Below are 27,595 nucleotides of genomic sequence, written 5' to 3' on the forward strand. Positions count from 1 at the left end.
ATAAGGCCATGTGTGCACAAAAGCATGTTGGATGAAAGCAGGTTCAAGCTGGCGCTAAAGAAGTGAATGTAATTGTTCTAGAACAGCGATCTTTGACCTGTGATGTGTGAATGCAGCAGAGAGAAGCCTCTGGATCACTTTGGTAAAAACAGCACGGGCACACAGACACTTGAGAGTAGCTGTACACCTTCGAGATCTAAATATTTGAAAGCCGTCCAAACTGTAATGTAGGTATTGTATAGAGACTTAGCTGCTGACTGAGGGAAATAAAAACAGAAAAAAAAGAAGCAGAAAAAAACATGCAACCCAACTTAAGTTCACAAGGTCATTTCCAGCTCAGGGATTAAGTAAACTAAACAAAACTACACAAGCTGCAACTTATCAGACTGCTTGCATGCCAGGACTTTTTTTATCTCCCCCTCATGTTTGTGAGTGTGACAGAGAGGGCCCACAGTCCTCAACAGAGTCAAACACTGGAGAGACCTTCACTATGCTAAGAATTCATATTGGTTCTTTAATAAAGAACATGAAAAGAATTTTTCGTTGAACAGTTTCTAAGAAGATTGCAATGGAAGGAGTCAGTGTATGTTATGTGCGATGTTCCAGAGCAGTGGCTGATAATTATTTTGCACCATCATGTGTTGTTAGGATCACTTGTTTCCTACACGTTCATCAGTCATTGATTACTCAGCTTATTGATCACTTCTTTACTGAAAGTGATTTAAGTGATGAAAGTTAGCTGGTTATTCAGTGTCGGAATGAGACCCAATGATCATGGGCTCTAATCACAGCTGAGGCCATGCAGGAAATAGCACTTTAATTCTCTGCCTCAGCAGAACATCATCAGAGCTTTTGTGAGGATCATTTTGTTTATTTTGATGAAATGCAAGGAACTGTTTTTATTGCTTTCTCACATTCCTCTGGCAACTAAGCCGAGTACTTGTGGGGAACTTATTTCTCTGTGAATTGCTTCAACATGTGATCACTCAAAACCACCAGGGCGCTCCGAACATGAAATCCTGAATATTTTTGCAGCTCTTCAAAATACAGAAAAGCAGTTGTTGTTTGACCTTTGGACTTCTTGACATGTTTATTCATGAAATCCTTTGACTTCTTTCAAATTTTTCAGTAGGCTCTGTTTACTTAGTTTCCCAACTTTATATAATAGTGGTTGCTGCATAAAATGTTTAGAAGAGTTGACTAAATTATCACAAATAAATAATATATCGTACATGTATTTGAAAGGTAATATACTACAGTAAAATTGATGAAAGACAATTTCAAATATTTGATTTGCTTTGCTAAAGTTATATTTGGTGCAAAAATAATGTTCTTGTATCTATGTATCTGCACATAACAGCATGAATATTTAATTTTGCCATGGAAAGTGTACTCCTTTTTTTATATATAGCTTTTTAACTTTTTATTTTTGTTCTTATTATAATATAGACAACATCAATTCATAATTACAGTAACTGTGAGCTACTGTATAATGTACTTTGTACTTCTTTCAAACATAATTTTTGCCAATTGAAAGAAAACAAGTAGTTGGCACTGATTATCTGTTTATTTATTTCTTCCTCTAACAAAACCTTTGAATATAAAAAGATACACAATCATTTATCATCATAAAGGAATCACTACATAAAGATAAGACTTTTAAAGGTTTCTAAGATATGATTAGGAAATAGAAATGGAAGTGGCCTGAAGAAACCAATTTTGGGTGTAGAAAAAAAATAAGGAAGTAAACTTGTGCCTTCAGTGTACCTGAGTCCCTAAACCACACACTGGTTTGGCGTGGGATATATACGTAGCTGTTACTTAACTTGAGCTCTCAAATAAAGTTACTGTTTTCATTTCTTAAAATAAATCCTGATTATGATGAGCGACGTAATGTTCGGAGAAGCTGATCTGTCATACGTCTCCCTAAGCTGATAGGTGTTCTTTGTTCCAAGGCTAGAAGATTGTCAAAAAAAACATTGGCCAACCCCAAACTGAGAAAGGTAAAATGAAGCTGCCAAGAACCCTGGCATAAATTACATAAGTGAGAGAATACTCTGAGTCGGTATCACCTCGAGAAAAACTTCGACATTAAAAACAGAGGGGAAAAAAAGGAAAAGAAAGGTCATCTGGTTTCCATTAAGAAGATAAAATGGTTCACTCTGCGCCTTTTACTGGCCGCTTTGTTACTGGGAGGCGTCCATGCTGCTCTCTCCATCATCATCCAGTTGACACAACATTAAAGGCTTCAAACAGCCGCGCAGGGTTCCTTAATCAAAAACTAATTGTAATAGATATTGAGGAGTGCTAACACTCTGACCGCTCAGCTGGTATCAGTGGTCCAAGGCTGGAGATACCATTAAACACAACAAAGGCATGATAGCTGAGACAGGGCAATGCAAGTGTGAAATACAACATGTGGCTGAAAAGGCACAGATACCCTGATACTATAAAGCACTGGTCCAAAGCGAGTCTGTCAGGCTTAGTTATTTAGAAACAAAACAATGGATGTGGAAAATACCTGAAAGTGGATACAGCAGGGAGATTTAAAATGACTAAAAGCTTAGGATAGCATGCTGTGGCATAGTGCCAGGCTTAGAAAATTAGGAACATGTCAGACCTGATATCAGTGTGTTGAGATTTTTCATGACTCTGTGTTCGTACACTTTTGTATGTGTGCGGGTGTGTATGGGGTGTGGGCCTGGAACACAATATCTAGTTCAGCAAATTAATTCTCTTTAATTTGATTACTTATTATCATTAACAATAACTCATGTCCAATCAAAGGCCTTTTCTCCTATATATTAACCTTTCAGACAAACTTCCACTTAGCGTATTAAAATCTGAGTCCAACTTCATGAACAAGGTGAGCGGAGCTTCTTTATCAGAATGACACATGGTGTAATTCTCTTCCTCTTGGATGACTGAGTAAGGAATTAAGGCTACACATAGTCTGCTTCACGGTGTCACTCCCTTTGACAAGGCTCATTCTTTTCCTGTTGGGGAAGAAACTGTTTGATAAACCTGTCCTCAAATGAATCTTAACAGACTCATGGAGGTCAGCTCTGTAAAGGTGGGCAGACTGCTAATAGGAGCCACTTTTTAAAGGCATCTAAACGGCTCTTTGAGTTTAGGAAAGTGGTGATAATTCAGCTCGGTAACCATTGGAATTACGCCCATGATTTACATCCAGTGCCAGTACAGGAAGTACTGTGCCCTTTATGTAGGGAGGCAGGAAGTCAGGGTGTGGTTGTCGGGGTTTGTGGATGTGCGTGTACCATGTCTGACTTTCACGCAGGAGACCACTGCAAACCTGCAATTAATGTTCACCTTGTTATTAAGTGTTTGCGCGATCACTCACTAATGTTTTAGTGTGTTTTAAGTTTCCTAACCCTAACCTGACTTTTATTTTATTTTATATGCCACAGCCGTGATCATTCCATACCCTTAAACATAACATTGTCTCCATACACAGCAAATACAGATATAGTAAATAGCAGAACATTTAAAAATTCTCACTCTGGACTAAAAAAAATACAACGAAACATCGTCATCGAACGTATTCTGCAGATTTGTCCAACGCTGACATTCTTGTCCAGCTGTAGTGTTGGGTAATTCTTGTTTAATAATTAACACCCACTATGACTGTGTGTGTATATATACACAACAGTGGATGAACATGAGTGCGCACATATGCATATCATGCGCAGACACACACAGATCCTGCACAGGTGTGTGTGTGTGTGTGTGTCACTTTTACTCCAGCTCTGTTGGTATAAGGGGGAAGGATATTCAAAGTCTATATTGTGTGTCACTTTGGCTTTAGCATAGTCGGTTTTCTCTGACCATAAATGTATGCCTATGCACGGTAATTGCGTGGAAAATGCATGAAGCCTCCACCTAGCATAACCACCCCTGCTGCACTCCCCTGTGGATAACAAATGGGCCTTTTCTCTGGGAATTGAGGCTAAACGATGGTTTCACTTAGAGAGCAAAGTGACTGTCCATCTTCATAACAGTGCTCTCCATCAAAGAGCAATGAATCCCATCCCGTCCCACTGGCTCTGATTAAACGCAGGCAATGGATATCCCCTTTATGAAGGCCTGCGAAGCCGGCCCTCATGTCAGCCTTGCACCTGCAACTATCAGCTTCTCCTTCTCTTGTAATAAAAAAAAAAAGCCCCACACATCTGGTCAGGGGAGCAGTGGGCTGCTCCAGCAGGGCTATTCAGCCGACTCTGTTTTAAAGTGACACACCTATATTTGATTTAAATTACCTAAGGCATTTCTTATTGGTGGGGTCATATGCGAAACCTGTAGGTCAGAAAGTTCACTGGCTGAAGGACTTTCACCCTTGCTTGTGCTTTGAACCTTTCCCCTGGTCTTTTTTGGTCCTAGTTGTTGTGTGATAATATCATGTTAAAGCAGTGCCCACTCTCATTCACATAAGGTTATGATGTTGATTGCATCATTAAACTGTAATTTTTGTCCATGTACATTCAACAGAATCATTGGTGGATCTATTAGGCTATGAAATGGAGCAATTTCTCACCATGATCCAAGGCTGTTAAATGCTCTGTGTTGTTATCCAGCTGAACGAATCAAACTGTTAAATAACTTGAACAGAGTCAGGCCCTCGTGCTGCCCAAAAGGCCTCAAGATGTTACTGTCATTCATTTGCATTTTGGATGCAAGGTCAACCCTTGAAAACCCTTGGAGAAAATCCAAAAGAAATACAGTAGTAACTAAAATGAACTGTATTTCTATACATAATTCTCTGAAAAAGACACTCAAAAGTTTGATTTCTCCTTCTTTGAGTCTTAGAAACGAGAACACCCAAAGTCAGAATGTCCACCATGTGACCCAACATGTAAGAGTTGCCCACTTTGTGACATGTACCAGCACTGGCTCATAGACTGTACATGTGGGGACACTATCACATCCAGTCTTGTGTTTGACCAGTTGCTACATGGTCTGTGGTTAAACATTCTTCAGTGGATCACATTAGATCATCATCTTGAGGCCTCTGGTCCTCATCCCCATATGGAAAAAACATATAGTATCAGTGAAGGAGCTAGTAGAATCTGATTAGGTCTGCCATGCAGGTTAACATCTACTCACAGGGTACAATGTTAAACCACTTGTGCATCAAGTGTGACCTACTAATAGCACATGCTGGATGTGATGAGAATCACTTGCTGTGATGAGCACTTTTAAGAAATGCACACAAGAAAATAGACTGCTCTGTCCAGAGGAGAATCCAGGCTTTGTTTTTAATGTGTCCTGAAAAAAACAAGTGGCATATTAGATGGAAGTGGCCTTGAATGCCTTTAACTGATCAGGTGGAGACAGAGAAGTCAAAGCAAACTGGTGAAATCGAGAACAAAGTGCTGGTGTGTCTCTCCCAGTGAGGTTTCAGAATGCCCACAGAGGTATTCTATTGTTCATACATTAGCTAATGTCATTATCTTGTCTGTGAAGTCAAAAGGGCTTATCTCATGTTATAGGATTTGCAGCCACCTAGACTGATCTCATTGGGTAAACGTTTGGCACAGTGACAAAAGAACAGGATGAACATCCAAGTTCTGTAAGTAGTATTGATATACCAACAGCAACCTGACCCCTGTGACTGGTTGCAATAGAACAAATACAGATGTGGCCATTTTTTTCACTTTCACTTTAAACTAGAGTTTGACCCGTGAATAACATTTGACTCACAAGTTTTTTTGTTTTGCTTCACATTACGTGCATTCAGCCACATTTGAGTTGTTTGATAGATATGTAAAAACTATCATTTAAAGCTCATATTCGCTCATATCCAGCAGTTTTTGGAGGGAACCCTCGTACACAGGGAAAATGTCTTACCTCAGAATGACTGCCAAACTGGTCCAGATGCTGGACTCCTACAGTAAATTAGCAGCTGTTAGATGGATTTTACAAACTGGGATCCAGATGAAATGCTCTCCAACCCTTCCACACAGCATTAAACTTGTGTTTGGCAAGGTATTATCATTGCTTAAGTTCATATTGATGACTTCTATCTTGGCCTGATGTCATTTGCAGCAGTGACCATGAGCACTGTACCACACCCTGCCCTGGAGCAAAGATAATAGACTGGTTATGATCATTACATCCATTTTAAAGACCATGATATCATTTTTTGATCTGGTGTATTTTATGTTTTATTTCATTTTATTTCTTTATTATCTCAATAGTCATTGTATTTTCTCAACATGAGACAATTTTTAGATTTCTTTGTTTTTTTAAGGAAATATTAAAGAATAGAATAAAGTAAAAACGAAAACTAGCACACACTTTAGAAAATACTACTTTTTCCTTTTCGAGAGTTAGATGAGAAGATTGATACTACTTTCATGTCAAGCATGGAGATGCAGCCGAGGGGCGATTAGCCTAGCTTAGCATAACGACTGGAAACAGCTGGACTGGCTTGCTCCAGAGTTAAAAAATATTGACACCAGCATCTATAAAGTTAAACAAGTAACACATAATTTTGTTGTGTTTGTTAAATCCATACAGAAACACAAATGTGAAAACAAAAATTTGTGGAGTTACGTGCTGTAACACTTTCCTGATTACTAACAGACAAACGGATCCACCCACAACTTCTGCATATAGCATCTTCAGTGGTTATTATGTCATCTCTCCCAACCTGAGTTAAACTGGCTGTATTTTCCACTGGCATCTACCTTGAATTTCAGTTTTAATTGTTTTTACCAAAAACTTGACCAGCTGTACATGAGAAGACCGTAGCGTTCATTTGTCTGCTTTATAGTAAAGGCTCACAGTAAATGTGACAGATTAGTTCTGTATGCCAGATTTATTAGAGTAAACACTATAAGTGAAACTTGTAAAATGAATTACCTGTTGGTTTGATAATCATGATCAGACATGAATACGGATACCAGAGATAAAGACAACACCAAAACTAAGCCGCTTAGTTTTAAAGCATGTGTAACGCTCCATTTGTAATATTTCAGATTCTTCCCCCGTCTCATCTTCCAGTACTGTGGGAACGCAAGGTCACAATAGTGGAGAATACTTCCTTAAACCATCCTTAAGATGAGTATCTTTCTTGGCAATCTGTAGATGGGCCCAGGTATTATGTTGATCTTTCCCCAGAGCTTCTTTTGAATTCATTAGTCCCATAATGCCCATTTGCCATATTTGTTAACATGCTGGGTCACCTGTCTCCCAGCTGTCCATGTTGACTAGATCTGCCTTTTCATCGTTGAGAGCTACCTGCCATAATGACCCTGTAATAAAGTGTCATTATCTATCCACCCAGTCTAGTGTACCATGCACAAAGCCACTGGAGGAATCCAGGCCCTGTCTAATTCACTTCTGCTGGGTATAAATGTCAGCGTCCTTTTGTGAGGATTGCGGGCATTCCCACATTACGGCTGGACTGATTGTTCTATATGGAACGGTGGGAGTGGAATAGAGCGTTTGATTTCAGATAATGCAGAACGAGACAAATGCCACCGGACCGGATGGAACTTTTTGTCTAAACCTGGCTGTAGACTTGAATCTGAGACTATGACTGTGTCAGGGAGAGCTTGAGGAGATGAGAATGACAGTGGTGTGGGTTACACAGTCCGTTATTACAATTTGTCAGGTTTTATGATGTCAGTGACAGCTGGAATTTATCTCTTCAACCTTTTATATTCCACCTCATTGTGCCATCTAAGATCCTAATTTGTCACTTTGTACATCATTCACTGGTGGCTTCTGTTAAAAGGCATAAACACATGTAGATGGTGTTATCACTAACTCACTTTAACCGCAAATAGTCCTCTGTGTTTTTGAGTGACTTGGGCTCATTGTGCAGCTAGGTCTCACAAAACCAGCCCATAATTTCAAACATCAGGTTGGCATTTTAGAGAAATAATTTATTGTGGGTGTTTGTTATAATCTAAACATGAACTTGACTTGCCAGTGACGGTGATGATTTAAACAACATCACAAGTCCTTGAAAAGTACAGTATATAGATTGTAAGGATTGTTGCTTTGCCGAACATATTTAATACCTTGTTCAGTAACTGGTATATTGATTGCTAATGTCATCATGATTTAGTAGAGAAGCAGTCTTTTGGCAGCTTCAACAATTCAAGGGCCCCTTTGTCCATTCATCAGCACCCCTGATTGGGCCCATGTCATGGTTAGCTGCAGGCCCAGCAGATAAAGATCAGGGGATGATTGGGCACACACATTCTTAACATGGCTGACCCGTGACATCTCAGGGGCAGGCAGGGAGCCTGTCATTATGTGTACAATGCACCGCTTTCTTCCCCCTTATCTTTGCTGATGACATTGAGAGTTTTTGCATTAACTCATTAACGAAAAGACTCATCATTAAAGGCATCACAGAGGCACGGTGCAGCGGCGGTGACACCGCACCGCCGCTGCAAGCAGGAATGTGTCCGAGTCTCCACAGCATGAGCCCCTCTCCGTGCTTCACTGAAGACGTGAAGCCGTCGAGATGTGTCCCCTTGTTGTCTCATACACTGTGCAGTGGAGTATGTGAGATGATGTATTAGATTTCAGTTCCACTTTCTAAGAAGGCACCCTTTATAAAGCTTTCTTAAGTTGTAACTAATAGCTTATATCAGTGTCTATATCAGGTAATAATGCTTATAAAGATCAGTCACAAGCTATTAATGAGAGCAACATTTGGGTTGCCAGGTTGTGGGAAATCTTTTGGCTGAGGAAGGAAAAATATGCCTTCCAGCATGACGCTTGGTTTGTCTTTTTAGTGAACTTTTCATTCCTCAGTAAGACCCCTCTAATGAGCTGTTAGACCCCTTACCTTCTGGGAAAGGCTTTCACAGCATCTGGAACAAAATCCATTTATTAACAACTTATTATCATTACCAAATGTGGCCTGCATGGGTATTAGAAAATAAGAAACCCATGACACTTATAATGACTATATATATCATTTTATAATTACATGCTACTGCATTTATTAATGCAATACCAGCCTTTATAACTGCATTATTACCAAATAAGATCACCAGCCAAAGGGATTTTTCACAACCTGGCAACCCAAAACTTGTTATATTTTTAAGGGTATCTGAATCTACACATTTCCTCAAAAGTGTTTTATTATCATCTTTGCATTATTTTGATTCAGATTAGTAAAATGTATTAAGCTTTAAAAAAAATACTCTGTGCCAGGAAAAGGTTTTGATAACATGGTATCTTTTTAAATTCAAAGCATGTGTCACTGTCCCATGTATAGTGTGCCCCGACTTCAGACTACACCTGTGTGTGTGTGTGTGTGTGTGTGTGTGTGTGTGTGTGTGTGTGTGTGTGTGTGTGTGTGTGTTTCTCTGTGTGCTCGCAGTCACATGTGTGGTGGATGGTAGTGCTTATGTGCAGCTCATGTGTAGCTCATGTGTTAATGCTGTCATTTCCACAGATCAGTCACAGCAGCCTTTTCTCTGTTGTTTATGGTTATGTCACCACAATTACAAGAGAGAAGGGGGGCAGAAATAAAGTGTCTGTGAAAGATTGATAGCTTTGGTCTTTAGTTCAATTGTAAATTAGAAAAGCATGTCCCTCTGGGATACAAGGGCTCTATTTATGATTAAGAAAGAGCCTCCATAATAGAGTGGTGGTAGAAAAGTTTTCTCCCTCTCACAAACAGGCAATTAGCTTGATGAAATGGGCCTTACTTTTTTTTTTTTTTTTTTGCAGCCTGGTTATGTGAACCCATATTATAATAGGCATCCTCATAGTTTATGGCATTATTTTCACCTTGAGCTGCAAACAATGTGGTGTTTAAACAAACTGTATCTTTTTTTCTTGTGCTAAATCACTGACACTACCTCTTTATTAATACAGTTTAATTTTGGCAGAGAAAGTTCAGGAGTAAACAAAGGTATTTATATCATCTGATGAAGATAGCAAATATCACACCATTGCCAGTTTTTTTGACTCGCAGAGAAACTCTACAGGGCAGATAAATAATACGGGTGCAGGCACAGAGAAGACATTTTATCAATATTTATTGATTTAAATTATTTTAGCATTAATTTAAGTTTCATTATAATTAATTTGTTAACAACTTCTTTTGTCATAGAAAAGCATGATGTATAATGTGTTTATACACACGTCTTTACATTTCAGACAAATGTTTCTACATTCATATAGTGAGTGATACAAACCTGCAATCTGAGCTGCTGTACGCAGTGTCTCTCTCTTGTTCCCCTCTAGAGGACCTAATCCTTGCATTGTAGGCTCACGACAATGCCAGACTGTACAGATTTGTCCCCTCCTGTATGTTTCCTGGAGCAGATCAGTCACACCCGTTTTTCTAACAGGCTACACTTTACTAATGTTTCATTCATAGAGGAAAATCTGGATCAAAAAAGGATCCAGGAGTTAGTATTAGTTAACACTCTAGAGCAGTCTAATGATCTGAAAAGCTATAAATCCTCCTCTGAAATAAGCTGTGTAAAAGATTATTACCTTAACCATTGCGGTTAATGGCTTTATGACTGAAAAATGATCAGACTGCAGATTATTGAAGCAACAGAATATCATTGGTTGCATTGTAGCGACTGAACAAGTAAGTAGGTGAGCCGGTGGGTGGGTGGGTGTATGTACTGTACATACAGTATGTACCACAAGACACATGCTGCGAGTTATAAGATGCAGAATTGTGTTTGTGGGGTTCATCAGTTGTTCTTAAACAGTATACGTACAAAAAACAATCATACATCCTTTTTTTCCTTATCAAACCGCCAAAAAAAAAAAACACTGTAGAAAAAGCACAGAAGAATGAATTTTAAAGCTGTGAGAGAACTGTAATGTGGGAGGTTTAAAAACCACTACGGTCCTCCCGCCTCAGTACTGTACACCACGGCCCCGAGCCTGTCTTTACTTAATTAGTAATGTAATGGGCACCAACTGAAGGTTTGTCTTGTTGGCTGCAAGACACATTTGTGTTTTTTTTTCCTTCATGATATTTTCCCTTTGCAAGCCAGATGAGACTTCTCAACTTCACACAACACAAGACATGTGTGGCCAGCCTCCTTTTGACGGTTTAGCCCGAGGGCACATATTCCTGTGCCAGCTGTTGTCATGGATATTACACCAATTTATAACATTTGTTTTTAGTACAAAAGACAGTGATGATCATCCAGTAGCTCTTGTCTTGCTACTGCTTACACTTGCCTAATAAGTTTATTTTTGTTCCCTGTTTGCTTCAATGAACTTCCAGTCTCTCTAATGCCAGATGCTATGGTTGCACCGGCAGGGATGTGCAGCCACCATTGGTGTTTACAGCTCTGTTACGCCTGGCGATTGATCCATAATTCTGTGGGTTCACGACATTTTTAATCGCCTTCAGTCAGTGCCCTGTGTTTTTAGACTGGCTTATCTTTGCTTTTTCCTCTTGGAACCATTCACTGTACCTGTTGGATTTTGAATTCGATGTAGTCTAGTCATAGAATATATGATAAAGTCTACATAAAACTACAAAGGTCTTAATGTAGTTTATGGCTACTTTATTCCTGCAGACAAAATGCAGTGTCATTGTGAAGTAAATGGTTGAAGGATCTGCTGTGTATGAAGGAAGACTAAAAATGACATACAGGATTATATTAGTCGTTGGATGAGAAATAATAAATCTAATACCTTGATAGTGATGCCACCTAATTTGAAGTTCTGATATTTCTATACATATCTTGTCGGGCCATCATGGTAGAAAGTTTTGCTGTGAGTAATATCTTACATACCCGTGACTGAATAACATCCATCACCTGATGTGACAGGGAGCTGATAAGTATCATCATCAGGTGTTTTATTTTGTTCCTGTAACACGCCTCTTCATGTTCCTGCAGTTTTACCTAAACCAACATGAATCCCCCACTGACGGAAACCAAACGCTGTGATTCCGGTCTGTGATATCATCAGGCCTCAAAGTTAGTTTCACATCGCAGTGGTGCAGCAGTTTATTTTAACTGTCCACGTTCAGAAAGTGTACCTAATACTAGTTTCTAATTAACACTATTTTGTCCAATGGGGTGATAATGTTTTAAATAGTGTTGTGTCAATAACAAAATGCTAAATGTGGTGGTATTCTGGAAAAATATGTTGGTACTGTCTTGGGGTTTTTTTTTTACAAACTGAATAAATTGAAAATCTAACTGGTCCCTTTTTCTCAAATAGTGGATATGAAGTGTGGTAAAAAAAAAATAAATAAAGGCCTATATATGAACTCCTGCCATGGGATAGGGGTCAATGTAAACTTATTGAGATAGTAATGTAAACAGAAAAAAGAGTAGAATACTGCACACTAGACTGGTAAAAACGTTTTTGTATTATATCGTGATTACCTTGCAAGCTATGATAGATAATTAGCAGGACTCTGCAGATAAATGCAGTCATGTCTATTTCTAACCTCTGGGCAGCATCACATGTCAACAGATTCCCTCTCAATTTATTGTCAGTGGAGCAAATCTAAGGTTTAACTGGTGACATCATTGATTCTCGTGTTCAGAGCTTCTGCATGTTCTCATATGACGATACAGTAACCAAGATCCTGCGAATAAGTGATTTGCTTTTTTAATGGCTTTTCCCCTTGAGGTCATCTTTACACCAAGAAAATCTTCTCTTTTTTATTCGGAGTCGTCGCTGTTGTGAAGGTCCTTCCAAATCCCATTCACATTCCATTTACTTTTTATTCCCTCCATCAATTCACAAGGACCATTGATCACATGTGTATTTGTGTGATTGAAAAACCTCAAACGGCAGTATTTGCTATTTATACAATATGTCCCATTCAAAAATGTTGAATCAGTACCTGTGGAAGTAGAGATGTAGTTAACATTGTCCATATTCACAGGCTGCTGGTTTTTTTCATACTGATACAATACAACAACAATGCGTCTGCAGCACTTTCACAGAGAAATGCATTCTTATGATAAAATATTTAAGCTTGATGGATTTCTCAGCCTGCAGTCTTCAGGTGCAGAGCTGGTTCACGTTCCGCTACGGTGGTTTACTCCTGTGTTTAAACTCCTAAAGACTTTAATTTAAGAAAGTATGATTGTACTAAAAGATCTGCACTTCAATGACATTACGATCACATTCTCCTCAATCCTGCCGCTGAAGGTAAAACTGCAGACGCACTTCTCGAATGATACACATTTTTCTTTGAATTGGACATGATCAGTTCTTATGAAATTTAAGGATAATACAGTACAGTAGTGTCATGTTTTTCAGACTTTCAAATTCTCCACATTTACACCACAGAAAATATCTATTAGATGTCAAATGTAGAAAGTCATTTAATGCTATTTTCTGTGATTGGAAAGTTAAAGACCGATTTTGTAAGACTTGAGGTACATAAGGTTTCGGTAAAGCACCAGCACCAACATTGACAGTATATCTTTGACCTAGAAATCCTACAGAATCAAAAGAGTGAATTAGAGAATCATTTGTAAAGGTATTTTGGGTAATGAATAGTGAGCCGTACTCTCATTGTTTCCAACCTAACATTGTAGATTTTAACAGCAGGTCTCCTACAGTTGAAACAATAGTTCACTTCTCAAAATTAAAGTACATAACATCAGGGACTGTATAAAGAAAAAGCAGCCAAAAACACAGCTCATGTGATATCTTTAAACTTTATTAGTCATGGATGTGGCAGGTGTAACACTGCAGATTGCAATTATACACACTTCTTAATTGGCTCCTTCACTAACACTTAACTGCATTGGTCATCCCATCATTGCGCATAGCTCACTGTCGCATCAAAACCCCGTATCTCCAAAATATCGTTCAAGAAGTAAGAAAGCAGGTATGGTGTTAGCTGTACACTCATGCATGCAAGTGATTTCTCCTTGCGCTACAAAGCAAATAATTCTTTAATGCAAATAAACACGTGAAAATCACAATTCCTGGAGATACAAGGTTTTCACATGATGATACAGTTTGATATAGTTGGTAAATCTAATGATAATGAGACATTGATGATCACTATAAAAAGTACGGTTGCAGTTATAACTGATTATATCTGTCATGTAAGAAAATAAACGGTACAATTTAACATAAAGTATCTGAATTAGAACGCTGAAGCTGCAGTTTGCCTCATCTACACCCGTTTGTGTAGTTTCTACATATCCCACACCGCTACTACATTACACCTTGAATTACAGTAATTCAATACGCTGTCTGCTGCCTTTGGGGCCACATGTGAACCATGTCTGGATCAGGACTGAATGCTGCCACAGCTTTCTCTCTTGTGTCTTCTCCCAAACTTTTTCACTGTCTGAGTACATGGAAGAAAAAAAAAAAGTGTGAGGCGAGTGGACTGCCCACTCTCCCTCTTTAAAAAGAAAAGGGAGGGCAGGTCACACTCAAAGAGACACATCTCACAAGTGCCTGGTACAACCGCAGTCTTGTACTGCTGGTCGCTCTGCGGCTCCACCGGGACAGATGGGGCTTAAGCTGCTTTGCCGAAGGGCACTTCAGCAGTAGTTCCTGAGGGTTAGAGAGCACTTATCACACAATTCTCCTACCCAGACTTTCCCAGTGAGTCCTTAGAGTTAAACCATTGACCTCCTGGTCATTGCTGCTACAATGCTGCTGCCTGAAGTAATCATCATGTACGCTCCGTGTCTGCAGCCTTAAGCAGCCAAAACAACACATCATTTATCATTTACACCGCTCATTTCTCTCTATACTACAGTTTTGATCACTTTGAACATAACAGCTGCGATTCAAACAACCAGCATTTACAAATACATTAAGAGCACGCTGGCAGTCAGCCTAAAGAGTGATCATTGAGACAAATTGATCTCTATCTGTTTAAATTGGCACTATAATCTATCATTGGCAAATTGAACAGTGAACTATCTGGGATCTATGGTCATTTTAGATAGCGGCCCTTAGGACACACAGACAGAAAGAAAATGATCTACACCACTGAATGAAGTTATTATAAAACGGCCTCAACCAAAACATGGATGTCTGCTTACACGAACGCACACTTTCAAATAAAAAGAGGTGAATGTTAAACACCTTTTTCTCGCACTCTGCCGACATGTATACGTATATGATCAAATCGCTCACACTCACACCACCTTTATCATAAGAGGGTGTTAATTGTGAAAATAGGATGGTTTTTTTTTCATAATTACAAGAAGCTAAGAAGCTAAAAAGACAGAGACATCATTCTTTTATCATGACAGTCTGTAAAAGCCATACTTAAGAATAATCTTGTCAACCACAGAGAAAGAAAGTAAGCCCAGTAAGCCCATATGTTAAAAAATATATATATATCATTAGTTATTTTATGCCCTCACAATTCTAATATCTTTTATACAATTAAAATTTAAACGTTAAATTATCCCTGCATGAGAATATTTTTGCTTGCATTATGTTTTGGTTATATTTCTTCATCTTACTACATGAGTGAAAAGTAACTTCTGGAAACTTAAATCATGTTTTGTCACTGAATATTCTTTTACCTAAATGAAGCATGATATAGAAGCAGACATTTGACTAATTGGTTTAGTTTTTTTCCCCCCATCTTTTGCAAAAAAAAGCAACATCACAACATCACCATGAAGCACTGCTATAAAGAGACAGGAGATAAAACCTTTACTAGAGAGTTAAAGGGGACTGATTGATATTATGCAACGCAGCAGATAAAAATGCCATGACATATGGGGCACAGCCGCCATCAATCAAGTGATCTTTATCAAGCAGGGAAAAACAATCTGTGGGTGTTAAAGAGAGTTTTGTATATTGAAAGTGTGTTGGAAATGTTTCATATTAAAGTAGAAACAGATGAAACCTGTTGCCTGTTAAAAAGCAAACCATCTCTTCTGTTATCTACAATTAATTCCTCAATTATTATTATTTTTTTATATTTTAACTTTTAAATTGAGTCAAAAATGACCAACGTTTCTCTTCATGGTGTTTTTTTTTAAGTGAGACAATTAAGTTTGTGTCCTGATTCCTCAGTCATCTAATTCAATCAGACTCTTGAAGTTGATTAGCCTGGTTAACCTTTGCTCCTGCGCGGGTCTGGAGGGGTTAATCAGAGCGGGAACTTGGAGCCCTGCGGGTCACTATTCTTCTATCTGCATTGAGGACTTGGTGAAGGCAGAGATAAGATTAAAGTCCACTTTTATTTCACTTTTGACTTTTTTTTTTTTTCACAAGTGTGAGAGCAGTTTCATGCCGTCAGCAGGACAAAGCTTTTTCTTTTAGATTATAGCCTAAAGTCTATCTCAAAGCGCTTTTAAAAAAAAGTCAGATGTATATGCGATATATTTTTTACCGAATTCCCGCTGATAGGTGTGAAGTTTTTGCTTGTTTTTTTTTTTTACTCCATCATCTGTTGACTTTACGTCCTTTTGGCACGTTTTGGCATAGAAGGGGATTTACCAATTGCAGCGCATGTGTCAGTTTAACCTGATACATGAGTGAGAGCTTTTTCTTTGCACGCCCGTAAATCTCAACTATTATCTGTTCACTATCGATTCATTTAACTGCACTTATCCCAATCAGCACATCTCCACTCCTGTCCTCCAGAGCGTGTGCTTTGTTTTACTAACAATAATAAAGTGATTTAGTCCTCTCTCCCAGCCGGAGCATGGGAAATCGTTAAAGATCCAGCTATTTGTGTGTGATCAGTAAATATTTAGTGCAGGCGACATCCTCTGTCTCGTCTTAATCGATACTGGTCCCGTTGGGCAGTGCCATTGTTGTGTGCATGCAGGCTTGCTGAGCATATATGGTGCTTTTATCTTCTGCTTGAAGGGAGAACAAACTACTAATCACACAGAGGAAACTTTTAAACCCGGAAAATAAAAATAGAAAATAAAAAAGTGCAGCACGAGAGTTTTGAAGGGGGGGGGGGGGTTAATAGCAAATCAATTTTGTTGGTGTGGCAATGTTTATGCGTGAAAAAAAGGCTCAATTTTTCATCTCAGTGTAGATTCACGCGAGGTTAATTGAGGCTATAATCATTTCATATATTGGCCTCTTTATTCTCTGCATAATGTATAATTGCTAGAGGTGAAGCTGTAAAAAAAAAGAAGAGATATTAATGTTCATTTAGTCGCTTTTATCTTTATTTTGTATAATGTATATACTGTAATTTTATATTATAATTATCAATATTAATTCAATTATAATAACAACAGTAATAATAATAATAATAGTCATCACTATTTTATAAGCTCCTGTTCAGCATAATGAAAATTTCTTTGACAGTAAAATGTAATTTTAAGCAGTTTTAATTACACTTCTAAGCACAGCTCTTACTGCATCTTTACCTCCAATCTCCATTTAATTTCCAATATGCAGAATCTCATAATGCATGCTCGCCATACTTAAAGACAGGTGTCTGTTCTGACTTCACCCCCTCCCTCTCTCCTCAATAGCCCACACAAAGCAGCGGCGTACGAGCGCGTTTTGGCCACATTACTGTAGGAGAGAAAAGGCGCACAGGATCTCTGCTTTGCTGTAAAGCCTACTTATCGTTTCCAGAGGCAGTCAAATGATATTCTGCTCGGATCGACACGTCAACTTATATTTCCAGTTCCTCGCCGCAACAACACATGACGTGAATCAGTTTGTTTGTTTCGGCTCTCCAAAGTTTTTGCATGATCAGACATTGCAATTTTACCAAATAAACAGCGTGCTTTTTTTGTGTTTGATCCCGTCTGTTGGAGAGGAAGCTTTGCCAGCTTCAATCTGAGCACTGTGTCGAAAAAGGGAAGACTAAATATATTCTGAATAAGAGAGAAGATGCATCCCGCTACGGACGAATCAGCAACATATGCATTTGGTAGGTTTGCTACTATAAGAATACAGCCTCCTGCCTCACTCTCATTATCAAATAACTTTATGAATGGCTATTTGCAAACTAGTTGGGCTTATTGTGGTCATCATATAAATGAACACTTGGATAATACGCAAAAATATCTTGACAGAGTCGCCCGTGTTCAATGCGCACTGTGCAAATATCGTATATGTACGTTATCTGCTCTGTCTGCAGCCTGCTCGCTCATTTACACAATATTTAATTTAGAGCAGAGGAATAAAGCAGGGCTACTTTGCTGATTTATCACAATAAAGTGTGCAAAAAAAATAAATGTATACTTACCATTTGTAGCGAAACTGGCTCCTCGATAAGTCGATACCTTGCGGAGTATTTTTATTTACAGACTCTCCATGTTCACGGGATCTGTAAATAAAACCGACAAAATAGTCATGCAGTCAAAATATAATCGGCTAATTTGTTTTAGAATAAAGACATAATTGGTTTAAATACCACCGCTGGGACTGCCTGAAGTGGCAAAAAGTAAATCCAACTTTGGCAACTCTCAAAGCTTTGCCGTCCAAGTCATGTAAAACAGAATTTAAACAAACAGTCATCAGTTTAAAATGGTGCTCGTTAGTTTGGTCGATGCGAGAGACGAGACTGAAGCGGTTTCCTTGTCGGATGGCTCCTCTAAATTGAATCTTGTTTGAAGCAAAAACAAATCATACGCTAGGGGGCACCCATATACTGTAATACATCCTGGGACAATGCAGGCTGCTGCTGCTGCTGCTGCTGCTCTCTCTATAGACTAACACACAGCTTGGGCTATAGGTTCATCTGTATGGCTCCGTGAAGTTTTACCTGCAGTTCAAGTTTGATAGCCCCCGGGTACGAGGGAAAGTTAACGCTGATTAAATACAAGCGTGGGAAAAAGAAAAAAAAGATTAACCTTGTAGGCAGCAACTCTGGACAAGCACTGACCCCGTTTTACATGCACGCTATCCTTCACTGTGTTCGTCATTACCACGAACTGTACATTATATTTATTGTAGGGCAACATCTGACAGACATTGTTGTTAACAGCTTTTACAGTGTTGTTTATCAGAGAGCGTCTCTATACCTGTCATCCTAACCTTAATGTGAAGGGCATGGCCTTTGACCTCAAGTGACATTTTTAAATGTAGTCCCTATTTAAAGCTGTAGTCACTTCACGGGTGTGTTTTTTTTTTTTTGTGTTTTTTTTGACCACATCCAAACAAAGCTCTGACTTTTTGAGACCCAGGTTTGGTCTTTGTGACCCTGTGAGTTTGGGACACTTGGTGGTCAGGTGGGATTAGCAGGCTGGAGCGGGCGGCCAGATGATGTCAGTAGCTTATCATAACATTTTTATAAGAGGTGTGGATTGTGATGAATGGAAGCTGGTGTGATTAGAAGCACTAATAGTTATATTAGCCTATACAAATATAGGCAGGCATCGTTATTGTCTTGGTCACCTGGGTGGGTGACCCTTGTCAGTGCTTGCCTTCAGTGTGCACGTGCATAGACCAGTTGAAGTCTTCACCTGCTGCTTTATGTGTATTATTCTCAATAATGTTTACAATCTTCATTTAGAGTCTCATCCTGCCAGTGTGTATCATTTTATTTTATTTTCTTTGTTCAATCGTGTCGTCTGTCTATATATCCATATACATAAAGACACAATGCAAAGACAGTTTTATTGTAATGAGCACAGATCATGTTCAGAAAGTGCAACTGTGTCTCAGGGACAAAATCTCGTTGCAAATTTCAGCTTTTTATGGAGCTACCGGATATAGGCTTCTGTAACACGATATGAGGCAAAGAATTGAATTAAGTTTTTTTCCCCCTTCTTCTTCTTCTTCTTCGTGAAATTGCTATGGCTTTACCGGGCGTGCATGTGAGTATAGCTTATAGTCTGGGCGATTTGAGTGACTAGAAACGATTCCTCTCTCCGAAAATCGTCTCTTTTTAGGACCAAGCGGCCCTCTCGACCTCCATGCTGGCTCTGGCAAGGTACCAAGTAGCACAAGTGCCGACTAGCCAATGGGGTTCAGGGGGAGGTCCCTGAGCTCTGACCAGTCAAACACACTCTCCTTCCTTATATGGCAGCCGATCTCCATGGTAACGTGTGCTAAGTTGCAGCAGTCGTGTCAAAGTTCACTATATAGAGAGCTCAGTGAGCTGATCAGAGAGAAAGCATTCTGCCAGCCCGGCTCCTACCAATCGCAAATCACTTCCTAACCTCCGCCTTTTTAACATATTTGATCACTTTGAATCTCTACTCCTTTTTCCTATTATTTTTCAGTGCACGGAGGAGGTTTGTAGGTTGTGATCTTTGTTTTCTTTTTTTGTTTTTGTTTTAGTGCTTTCGCTTTTTTTGGGGAGAGTTGTCTTCATATTCCAGGCTCTCAAAAACATTGGCTTCAGCTGCGCGCTTGCTGGCGCTACCTCACAAGAAGAAAAGGAAGAAGACGCAATTTTTTTTACTCAGTTGGTGATTTTCTTCAAGACTTGTGCTGGAACTTGATAGTAGCTGCTACAGTGTGCTCACCAATTGTTTCATGCTGCTGCAGGCACGGTCTTACCAACCTGCTCCATCATTCACTGACTAGTCCATGCTACCTCGGTTGATTATTTTAATATTTAGCCTACCTTTCCCATTGATGGGTGTACTGGATGGCTGACTGTAAGCGCCCCTGGACTTGGCCTTTAAGCGCAAGGCAGCGACTCAGATCGCCATCGCATCAGTTTTGAAAACGTGCTTCGCAACGTCTCCAACAGCAATAAATCGACAGTTTTCCGGAGGTTCAGAGTGGATTCAACGTAGGCTAGATTTGACATTTTGTGTGTCTGGCTGTTAATCACAGTTTATCGCGTTTCCTTGAGACATTATTCACCGCGACACCAAAACGGCAGACAAAAAGTTTCTTTACGTTGACTGATAGATATGGCAATGGTAGTGTGGAGAGGCTCCCAGGACGATGTGGCTGACACCCAAGGCACCCTTTCCTCGCAAACCCAAGGAGGACTATCTCTTCCCACCCCTCAACCAGGCCAGTTGAATCTGACAGCCTCTCAGGTCGCCCCTCCGACCCCTCAGACTCCGGTCCAAGGACCCCCGAACAACACACAGTCCACGCCGACGAACCAGACGACGCAGCAGTCGGAGAAACAGCCGCAGCACATTGAATGTGTGGTGTGTGGGGATAAATCCAGTGGCAAACACTATGGCCAGTTTACTTGCGAGGGGTGCAAAAGCTTCTTCAAACGGAGCGTACGACGGAACCTCACTTACACATGCCGTGCCAACAGGAATTGTCCAATCGACCAACACCACCGCAATCAGTGTCAGTACTGCCGCCTCAAAAAATGCCTTAAAGTCGGCATGAGACGGGAAGGTATTGGGACTTTTTGTTTTCTTATCCGTGTATGTGTTTGTGCGTCTGTAGGCTTCCAGACATGAAACCATGTAAATGTCGCCCCCATAGCCTGTTCTCTCTCTTCCCGACTATCCCCTCCAAGGCTGTGCGGCTGGAGCACGCAATGGAGCCGCTCTCTGCTGTGGTCGAGACGGGGGCTTTTTGCCGGATAGCGTTGCATTATAGTATCCGGCTCCAGCGCCTCATATCTCTGCCTTTTCACAAATCAGATCCGAGCCCCGTCCAGCCAGGGGCGATCGGATTTATATTAAGACAAAGCTATGGGCGTAGAGATACATCTGTATTGAATAGATGATACAATATAGCCTCCTGCGCTATTATGGCGAGTGTCGAATTAAGACATAGCGTGTTCAGGGCTACATCTCCACATCTATCCTTGCCTGTCTTGTTCCTTGTGTCTCAAGCTTGGACGTGAGCGTGAATTATGCACACAAAGCCTCCGCATATCCTCAAGAATTTCCCCGAAAAAATAGGCCTGCATGTTTGGAAAAACGAGATGAATTGCTAAGTGGGTTAAGGGTTAAACATGCAAGGTCTCTCTTGCCCTCTTTGTGTTCCTTCACAGCCAGCTCATGTTGCTGTTTGCTGAATAACATCATCTTAAAGCTAGACATATGCATGGCTTGTGTTTAGCGTGTTTAAAGCGCATCTCTAGTGTTTCACTACATGATTTGTCTCACTGCTGTCTCGTTATTATGAATGCAACCTTGTCTTTTTTAAAACTGTACGCCATAATATAATATGTGTGTGTGAGTGTGTGTGTGTGTGTGTGTGTGTGTGTGTGTGTGTGTGTGTGTGTGTGTGTGTTTTGATGTTATATAGCAAGCGTGATGTGTGTCATTTATTTTGCTAAGGTGTAAGCTTTCAACTGAGCAGTCAGTGTAAAATGTATAATATCTGACAGCAGCTCTCATGCTCACAGTGACTGTATGATCATTTGTAGAATTCAGGCTTCAATATCTGTAGTTTCTCTTTTTACTGCAGCCGTGCAAAGGGGACGGGTGCCACCCACACAGCCACACCACGGTCAGTTCGCCTTGACAAATGGAGACCCACTCCACTGCCATTCCTACTTATCCGGATATATCTCCCTTCTGTTGAGAGCGGAGCCCTACCCGACGTCCCGGTATGGCAGTCAGTGCATGCAGCCCAACAACATAATGGGCATCGAGAACATTTGTGAACTAGCAGCCAGGATGCTCTTCAGTGCCGTGGAGTGGGCCAGGAATATTCCCTTCTTTCCAGACCTTCAGATCACAGACCAGGTGGCTCTGCTGAGGTTGACGTGGAGTGAGTTATTTGTGCTCAACGCCGCGCAGTGCTCCATGCCCCTGCATGTGGCTCCTCTCCTGGCGGCGGCTGGCCTTCACGCCTCCCCCATGTCTGCGGACAGAGTGGTGGCCTTTATGGACCACATTAGGATCTTCCAAGAACAAGTGGAAAAGCTCAAAGCTTTGCACGTTGACTCTGCTGAATATAGCTGCTTAAAGGCAATTGTGCTCTTCACCACAGGTAAGACAATAGACTGGCACACTCCAAGTTCAGCCTGTGTGAATGTCACTAACATGCACACTGACATCAGTTAAATCAACGCTGACCTAAATATATCTGCACTGGCTAGAGGTTGTTGCTTGACTTAGATAAACATCCTGCTTAAATGTTCACCTATAGGCTGCGTCCATGGTGAATGACTGGTGGATAGGCCTTAGGCTACTAAATTATAAAACCACTTGATTAATCAACTGGTTTATCAGACACATACACGGGGCTAAACTGGAAATCGTGGCATGACCACACAAGAGATTTTTTAATTAAACTGACAGCGAAACAGAGGAAAGTGCTGCCTGAGTGAAACATTAGAAAATAAGCTCCAGTTAAATAAGACTGATAACATACACACAATAATTGCCTTAAGCATCATAAAATCTAGCTGTTAGCACACTTTTGGAGAATCCAATAGCTCGCAGATGAATTGCTGCACTTTGATTTTTTTTCCGCCATTTATCAATGTGTGTATACCCCACGTCTTGTTTGTAGGGAATGACAGATATAAATGATGTCAGGCTCCGAGGGGGAGGGGAATAGAAAAAGAAAGACAAGCCTAATGTCCCATTTGCACACAGTAAAAGCAAAGCGCAGGTTTCAACGCTCTCTTGTCATTTAGGGGACAGACACGTCCGAGAAAAAGCGTGTAAACCACATGCACAGCCTGTAATTGCAAATATGTCAGTATCTAACAGTATGGTGTGATATTGAGCAGTGACAGGAGGGGCGGCTTTCATTTTTATTTGCAGAAATATTCTCTCTCAGCCTTGTAGGATTCAAGGCGACTCTGGACTTGCTCCAGAACTAGGTCATGACCCAAACTTCCCAGCTATTTTGTTACATTAGCCACACCATTAAAGGGGGGAAAATAAAATAAATAAAAAACGTGTGGATGAGATTTACAAGGTTTCACCGTATAGAGTGAATGCATGTCTTTGAAATGATCTCATACCTGCAAGCCATCATCCTCTGTATTTCATTTGGCTCTAGCAGCCCACTATTGTTCTTGTGGTGGCTTGTCAGCCTATTCTAAAGAAAGAAAAAAAAAATCACAATCCAGGTGATTTAATTTCATTAATAAGGCTGTATAGGGCTACGATGGCTTAATTTGTCTCCTCCATACCTGAGCACCGGAGGCTTCAACATGAGCTGTGTGTTGTAGCTTGAATGACACGCCTTTGCTACTTTGGTGGTTTGGTTGTTGTCATGCATAAACTTTACAAACTTAACCAATGCGCGTACAAGCGTTTTTGGCACATAATCAGCTGCCGCCCACATGCAGCAGCACAGATAGTGATTATGCGTCTCTGATGGTATAGTATGACGGCAACTCCGTAGGCTATGGGCCCTTTTTTTTCCAAGCTAAATCTCTGCTCACTAAAGGTCAGTAGGTCTCCCTGTCTTTCCCTCTCTCCCTCCCCCCTCCCCTCTCCCTCGCTCTGCCTCTGACTGGGAAACACAGGCCCATGTAAAACACAGACTTTAGCTGTGAATATGCTTCATTATTTAGTTCTTTTTTTTTTTTTTTAAATAAAGTGTCTTTTTTTCTGGAGAGAAAGGGCTGAGCTGTAATAGCGATAAAATGATGAGCACCGAATTAAAATAGTGGGGAAGCAAAGCTCCCATTTTAATCTGCTTCTTGACTGTGGCAAATTAAAGAGAAAGTTTTTTTAAATTTTATTTATATAGGATATATATTTTTATATATATGTGTGTGTGTGTTTAAACAAATATGATTGTTAAAATAATATAGGTTACCACTACAGTGTAGAGCTGTATTTTTATCTGTGGTGTGATAATTAATCATCTAGCGCAATATTATTATGATTATTATTAAATTATTTTGTTACACTGAAAAATATATGCACTAGTCATTTATGAAAACAAGCCTCGAGGCACAGAAACTTTAGTTTTAAATATAATGAGATGAGAATAATTTGTCATTGCTTTTTAAAAACTATGACAGGCTTCATCAGTTTTCGCCAGTCTATCAACCACAGTGGGGGAAAAAAAAGCTCCTAGTGAGAGAAACACTTTAGGTTACACTTTATTAATGTTTATTTGCTTTCCCCCCCCTCTCAGATGCTTGTGGCCTCTCAGATGTGGCCCATGTGGAAAGTTTGCAGGAGAAGTCCCAGTGCGCCCTGGAGGAATATGTCCGGAGCCAGTATCCCAACCAGCCAACACGGTTTGGGAAGTTGTTACTCCGCTTGCCTTCCCTCCGCACAGTCTCTTCCTCGGTCATAGAACAATTATTTTTCGTCCGATTGGTAGGTAAAACCCCAATTGAAACTCTCATCAGGGATATGTTGCTTTCGGGGAGCAGTTTTAACTGGCCTTACATGTCAATTCAGTAAACCAAGAAGGAGACGAACAAACAAAAGGTGGGGTTGGGGGGCTGCGAGACTACAATGATTATAGCTGCTTTTGTGGAAGGAATAAAAAACCAACCGGCTGTTACACGGGGCTGGCTTTCATGAAGAAAGACATTGACGTAAATGACTGTGAATTCCCCCCTACTCCAAAAAAAAAAAGAAAAAAAAATTGAGACATCCACTGAACTTTCAAAATGGCAGATACAAGCTCCCAGTGTTCATGCAGAACAACCTGTGTCGATCCATTTTTTAATGAAAGAAGAAAATGAGGAAAAAAAAGGAAAAGGGATTTTGTTGATCCTTATGAGGAAAATTTAAGTATTAAGTGCATTTAAAAATGATAATTTGGGTAAAAAGAAAAAAACTGGAGAAAGGGAAAATACGAAACGTGAATTTTCTTTTCTCAAATGACTTGTCCTGTGTCCATGTATAGCTGTGTTTTGTACTTTCTTTGTTCCTCCTTTCTGGTTCCAAACCGGCCTATGTGATTTCTGTAGTACAGGTGGTGTTATTTTCTAAGACAATGATTTATTTTGAAAAAGGTGAAATAATGTAAAAAAAAAAAAAAAAAAAAAAAAAAAGTTCTAAAAAGAATTAAAACCACAGCAATAGGAGTATAGGTTTATAATCTAGGCTTAATGCTGCAAGCGCACTTATATTCTGAGGATGACCAATAACATCTGGGGGGAAAAGGGAGTTTTTTTGGAGTTCATGTTCAACTTTATGATCCAGCGGAAACATTTTGCTCTTTATTAATATGAAGTTACAGGATCCACTTTTGTTTTCCAATTCAGTTTTTTTGACTAAAGCCACACAAGTTCTATAGAAATAAGGATTTGATAGTTTGACGCTCGCAGGCATGACGAGTTTACACGATTCGGATTATTTGGCAAATAATCTTCCCAATTTCATTCAGCTCTGAATATTTGGCAAACAATTCCCCAATTGGATATAATAATAATAATAACAATAAATCCTACAAGTTACCTGTGCCTGAGACAGGTTGCTCTAAATGCGCCATATGTGCTTTTACGAGCGTTTGCAGTGCTTCAAACTGCACCGAAAGTATAACTGACTTGTTTAGAAAAAAGAATTGGAGAGGTCAAGGGTCATAAAAGTTGGAAGCCTATCCAGAGTAGTGTTTAATAGCAGTATTATTAAAGCGTCCCTGAAATGTCACCCTTTATTCACTTCAAGCATTAAGTGCCTGACAAGCATGATGTGATTTCTTATCAAAACGTTGTTAAAGTAGGCCTACAACATTTTGGGAGGAACACAATTAGATTGGAAACTTCAGTCGTGTATTTCACTTGAAAAACACTGATTAGAGGCAGTATTCTTGTAAATATAGGTCAATTCATTTCAACGAGTTTTTCCTTTATACAAAGTATATGTGATTAAGAAAAATCTGTGGTTGCCATTTTTTTTTCTCGGTAATACAACGTCTTCAAAATTGAGTGGCAGACTTAGCTAGTAGCACTGAAAGTTATGTTTTTAATGTATATACATATTACTACAAATGTTTTCTTTTTCATGTATATTTAGACTGTGAATGCATGGCCACAGGTCGCTAACCTATTTTACCTTTGATATATAAATGTAAATGTTTTCTCTCTCTCTCTCTTTTTTTTTTTTCTTTTTTTTTTTGACTGTATAGATATAATCTGTGCATTCAGTACACTAGCCCTTGTATTTAAAGAAACAAAAAAGAAAAGAAACGACGTTCAATATTAGGCTACAGACTTAAACAGGGTGAGCAGGTTTGGAAAAGGAGTTGATATTTTAACTTTAGTGTTATTGCTCCTTTGGTCTTTGACAGGTGCCGTGGTGTGCGTGAGCGTGCGAGCGCGCGTGTGTGAGTGTTTGCGTGCGTGCGTGCGTGTATTTGGAAGCTAGCAATTTTGTCCTTGTTTTGAGGCTTTTCTTCAACACACACAAAAACACCATGTTGTGGTTGAATTAAAAGGGATCACTGATTGAACACTGATCTTTGGCTGTTCGTAGCCACATATGGACCAGAGAATGATACATGATTGTAATTATGAACAGTTTAAACTGACCCACGTTTTTATATAAATATATAAAAATATATGACTGCAGGGTATTGATAACGTATAGATACTTTTTTTATGATTATTATTATTATTATTAATTGCAAGTGATATATGTGAGTGTGTGTGAAAGTTTATAGTTGAACACAATTCTTGTTTGTTTGTGTTAGCTTATTGTAAACAAGCATTCTGCTGTAAATTTGTTCTTGGTATTAAATTATAATTTATGAATTTGAAAACACCAGTTTTTCATGTTTTCTTACTTCCCTAACGTACGTGTGAACTTGTCCTTGTATATTCGTGCGTGCGTGTGCGTGTGGTGTGTGTGGTCTGTTGGAGGGGTGGGGTGGGTCG

At 39.6% G+C, this 27,595-nt stretch overlaps 1 protein-coding gene and 1 long non-coding RNA gene across 3 annotated transcripts; one reads left to right on the forward strand and one right to left on the reverse strand.

Annotated features, from left to right (window-relative positions):
* Positions 1-13,639: 13,639 nt before the first annotated feature.
* Positions 13,640-18,504, reverse strand: LOC147818195 (uncharacterized). The gene is made up of 3 exons (XR_015438222.1): positions 18,323-18,504; positions 18,155-18,235; positions 13,640-14,514 (listed from the first exon to the last, which is right to left on the reverse strand). It is a non-coding gene; the product is annotated as an uncharacterized LOC147818195 (long non-coding RNA).
* Positions 18,505-19,984: 1,480 nt separating this feature from the next.
* Positions 19,985-27,480, forward strand: nr2f2 (nuclear receptor subfamily 2, group F, member 2). 2 transcript variants are annotated; one of them, XM_023422493.2, is made up of 3 exons: positions 19,985-21,228; positions 22,237-22,782; positions 24,898-27,480. In XM_023422493.2, the coding sequence occupies exons 1-3, from the start codon at positions 20,778-20,780 to the stop codon at positions 25,170-25,172; spliced, it is 1,272 nt and encodes a 423-aa protein (XP_023278261.1). In that variant the 5' UTR covers positions 19,985-20,777; the 3' UTR covers positions 25,173-27,480. The 2 variants fall into 2 exon arrangements, with proteins under 2 accessions (XP_023278261.1, XP_023278262.1); XM_023422494.2 differs by having other exon boundaries at positions 19,988-21,228; positions 22,255-22,782.
* Positions 27,481-27,595: the final 115 nt, after the last annotated feature.

This window comes from Seriola lalandi, unplaced genomic scaffold, assembly GCF_002814215.2.
Source record: "Seriola lalandi dorsalis isolate HSWRI2012SDOR001 ecotype SW California unplaced genomic scaffold, Sedor1 jcf7180002054682, whole genome shotgun sequence".
NCBI classification, from domain to species: Eukaryota; Metazoa; Chordata; class Actinopteri; order Carangiformes; family Carangidae; genus Seriola; species Seriola lalandi.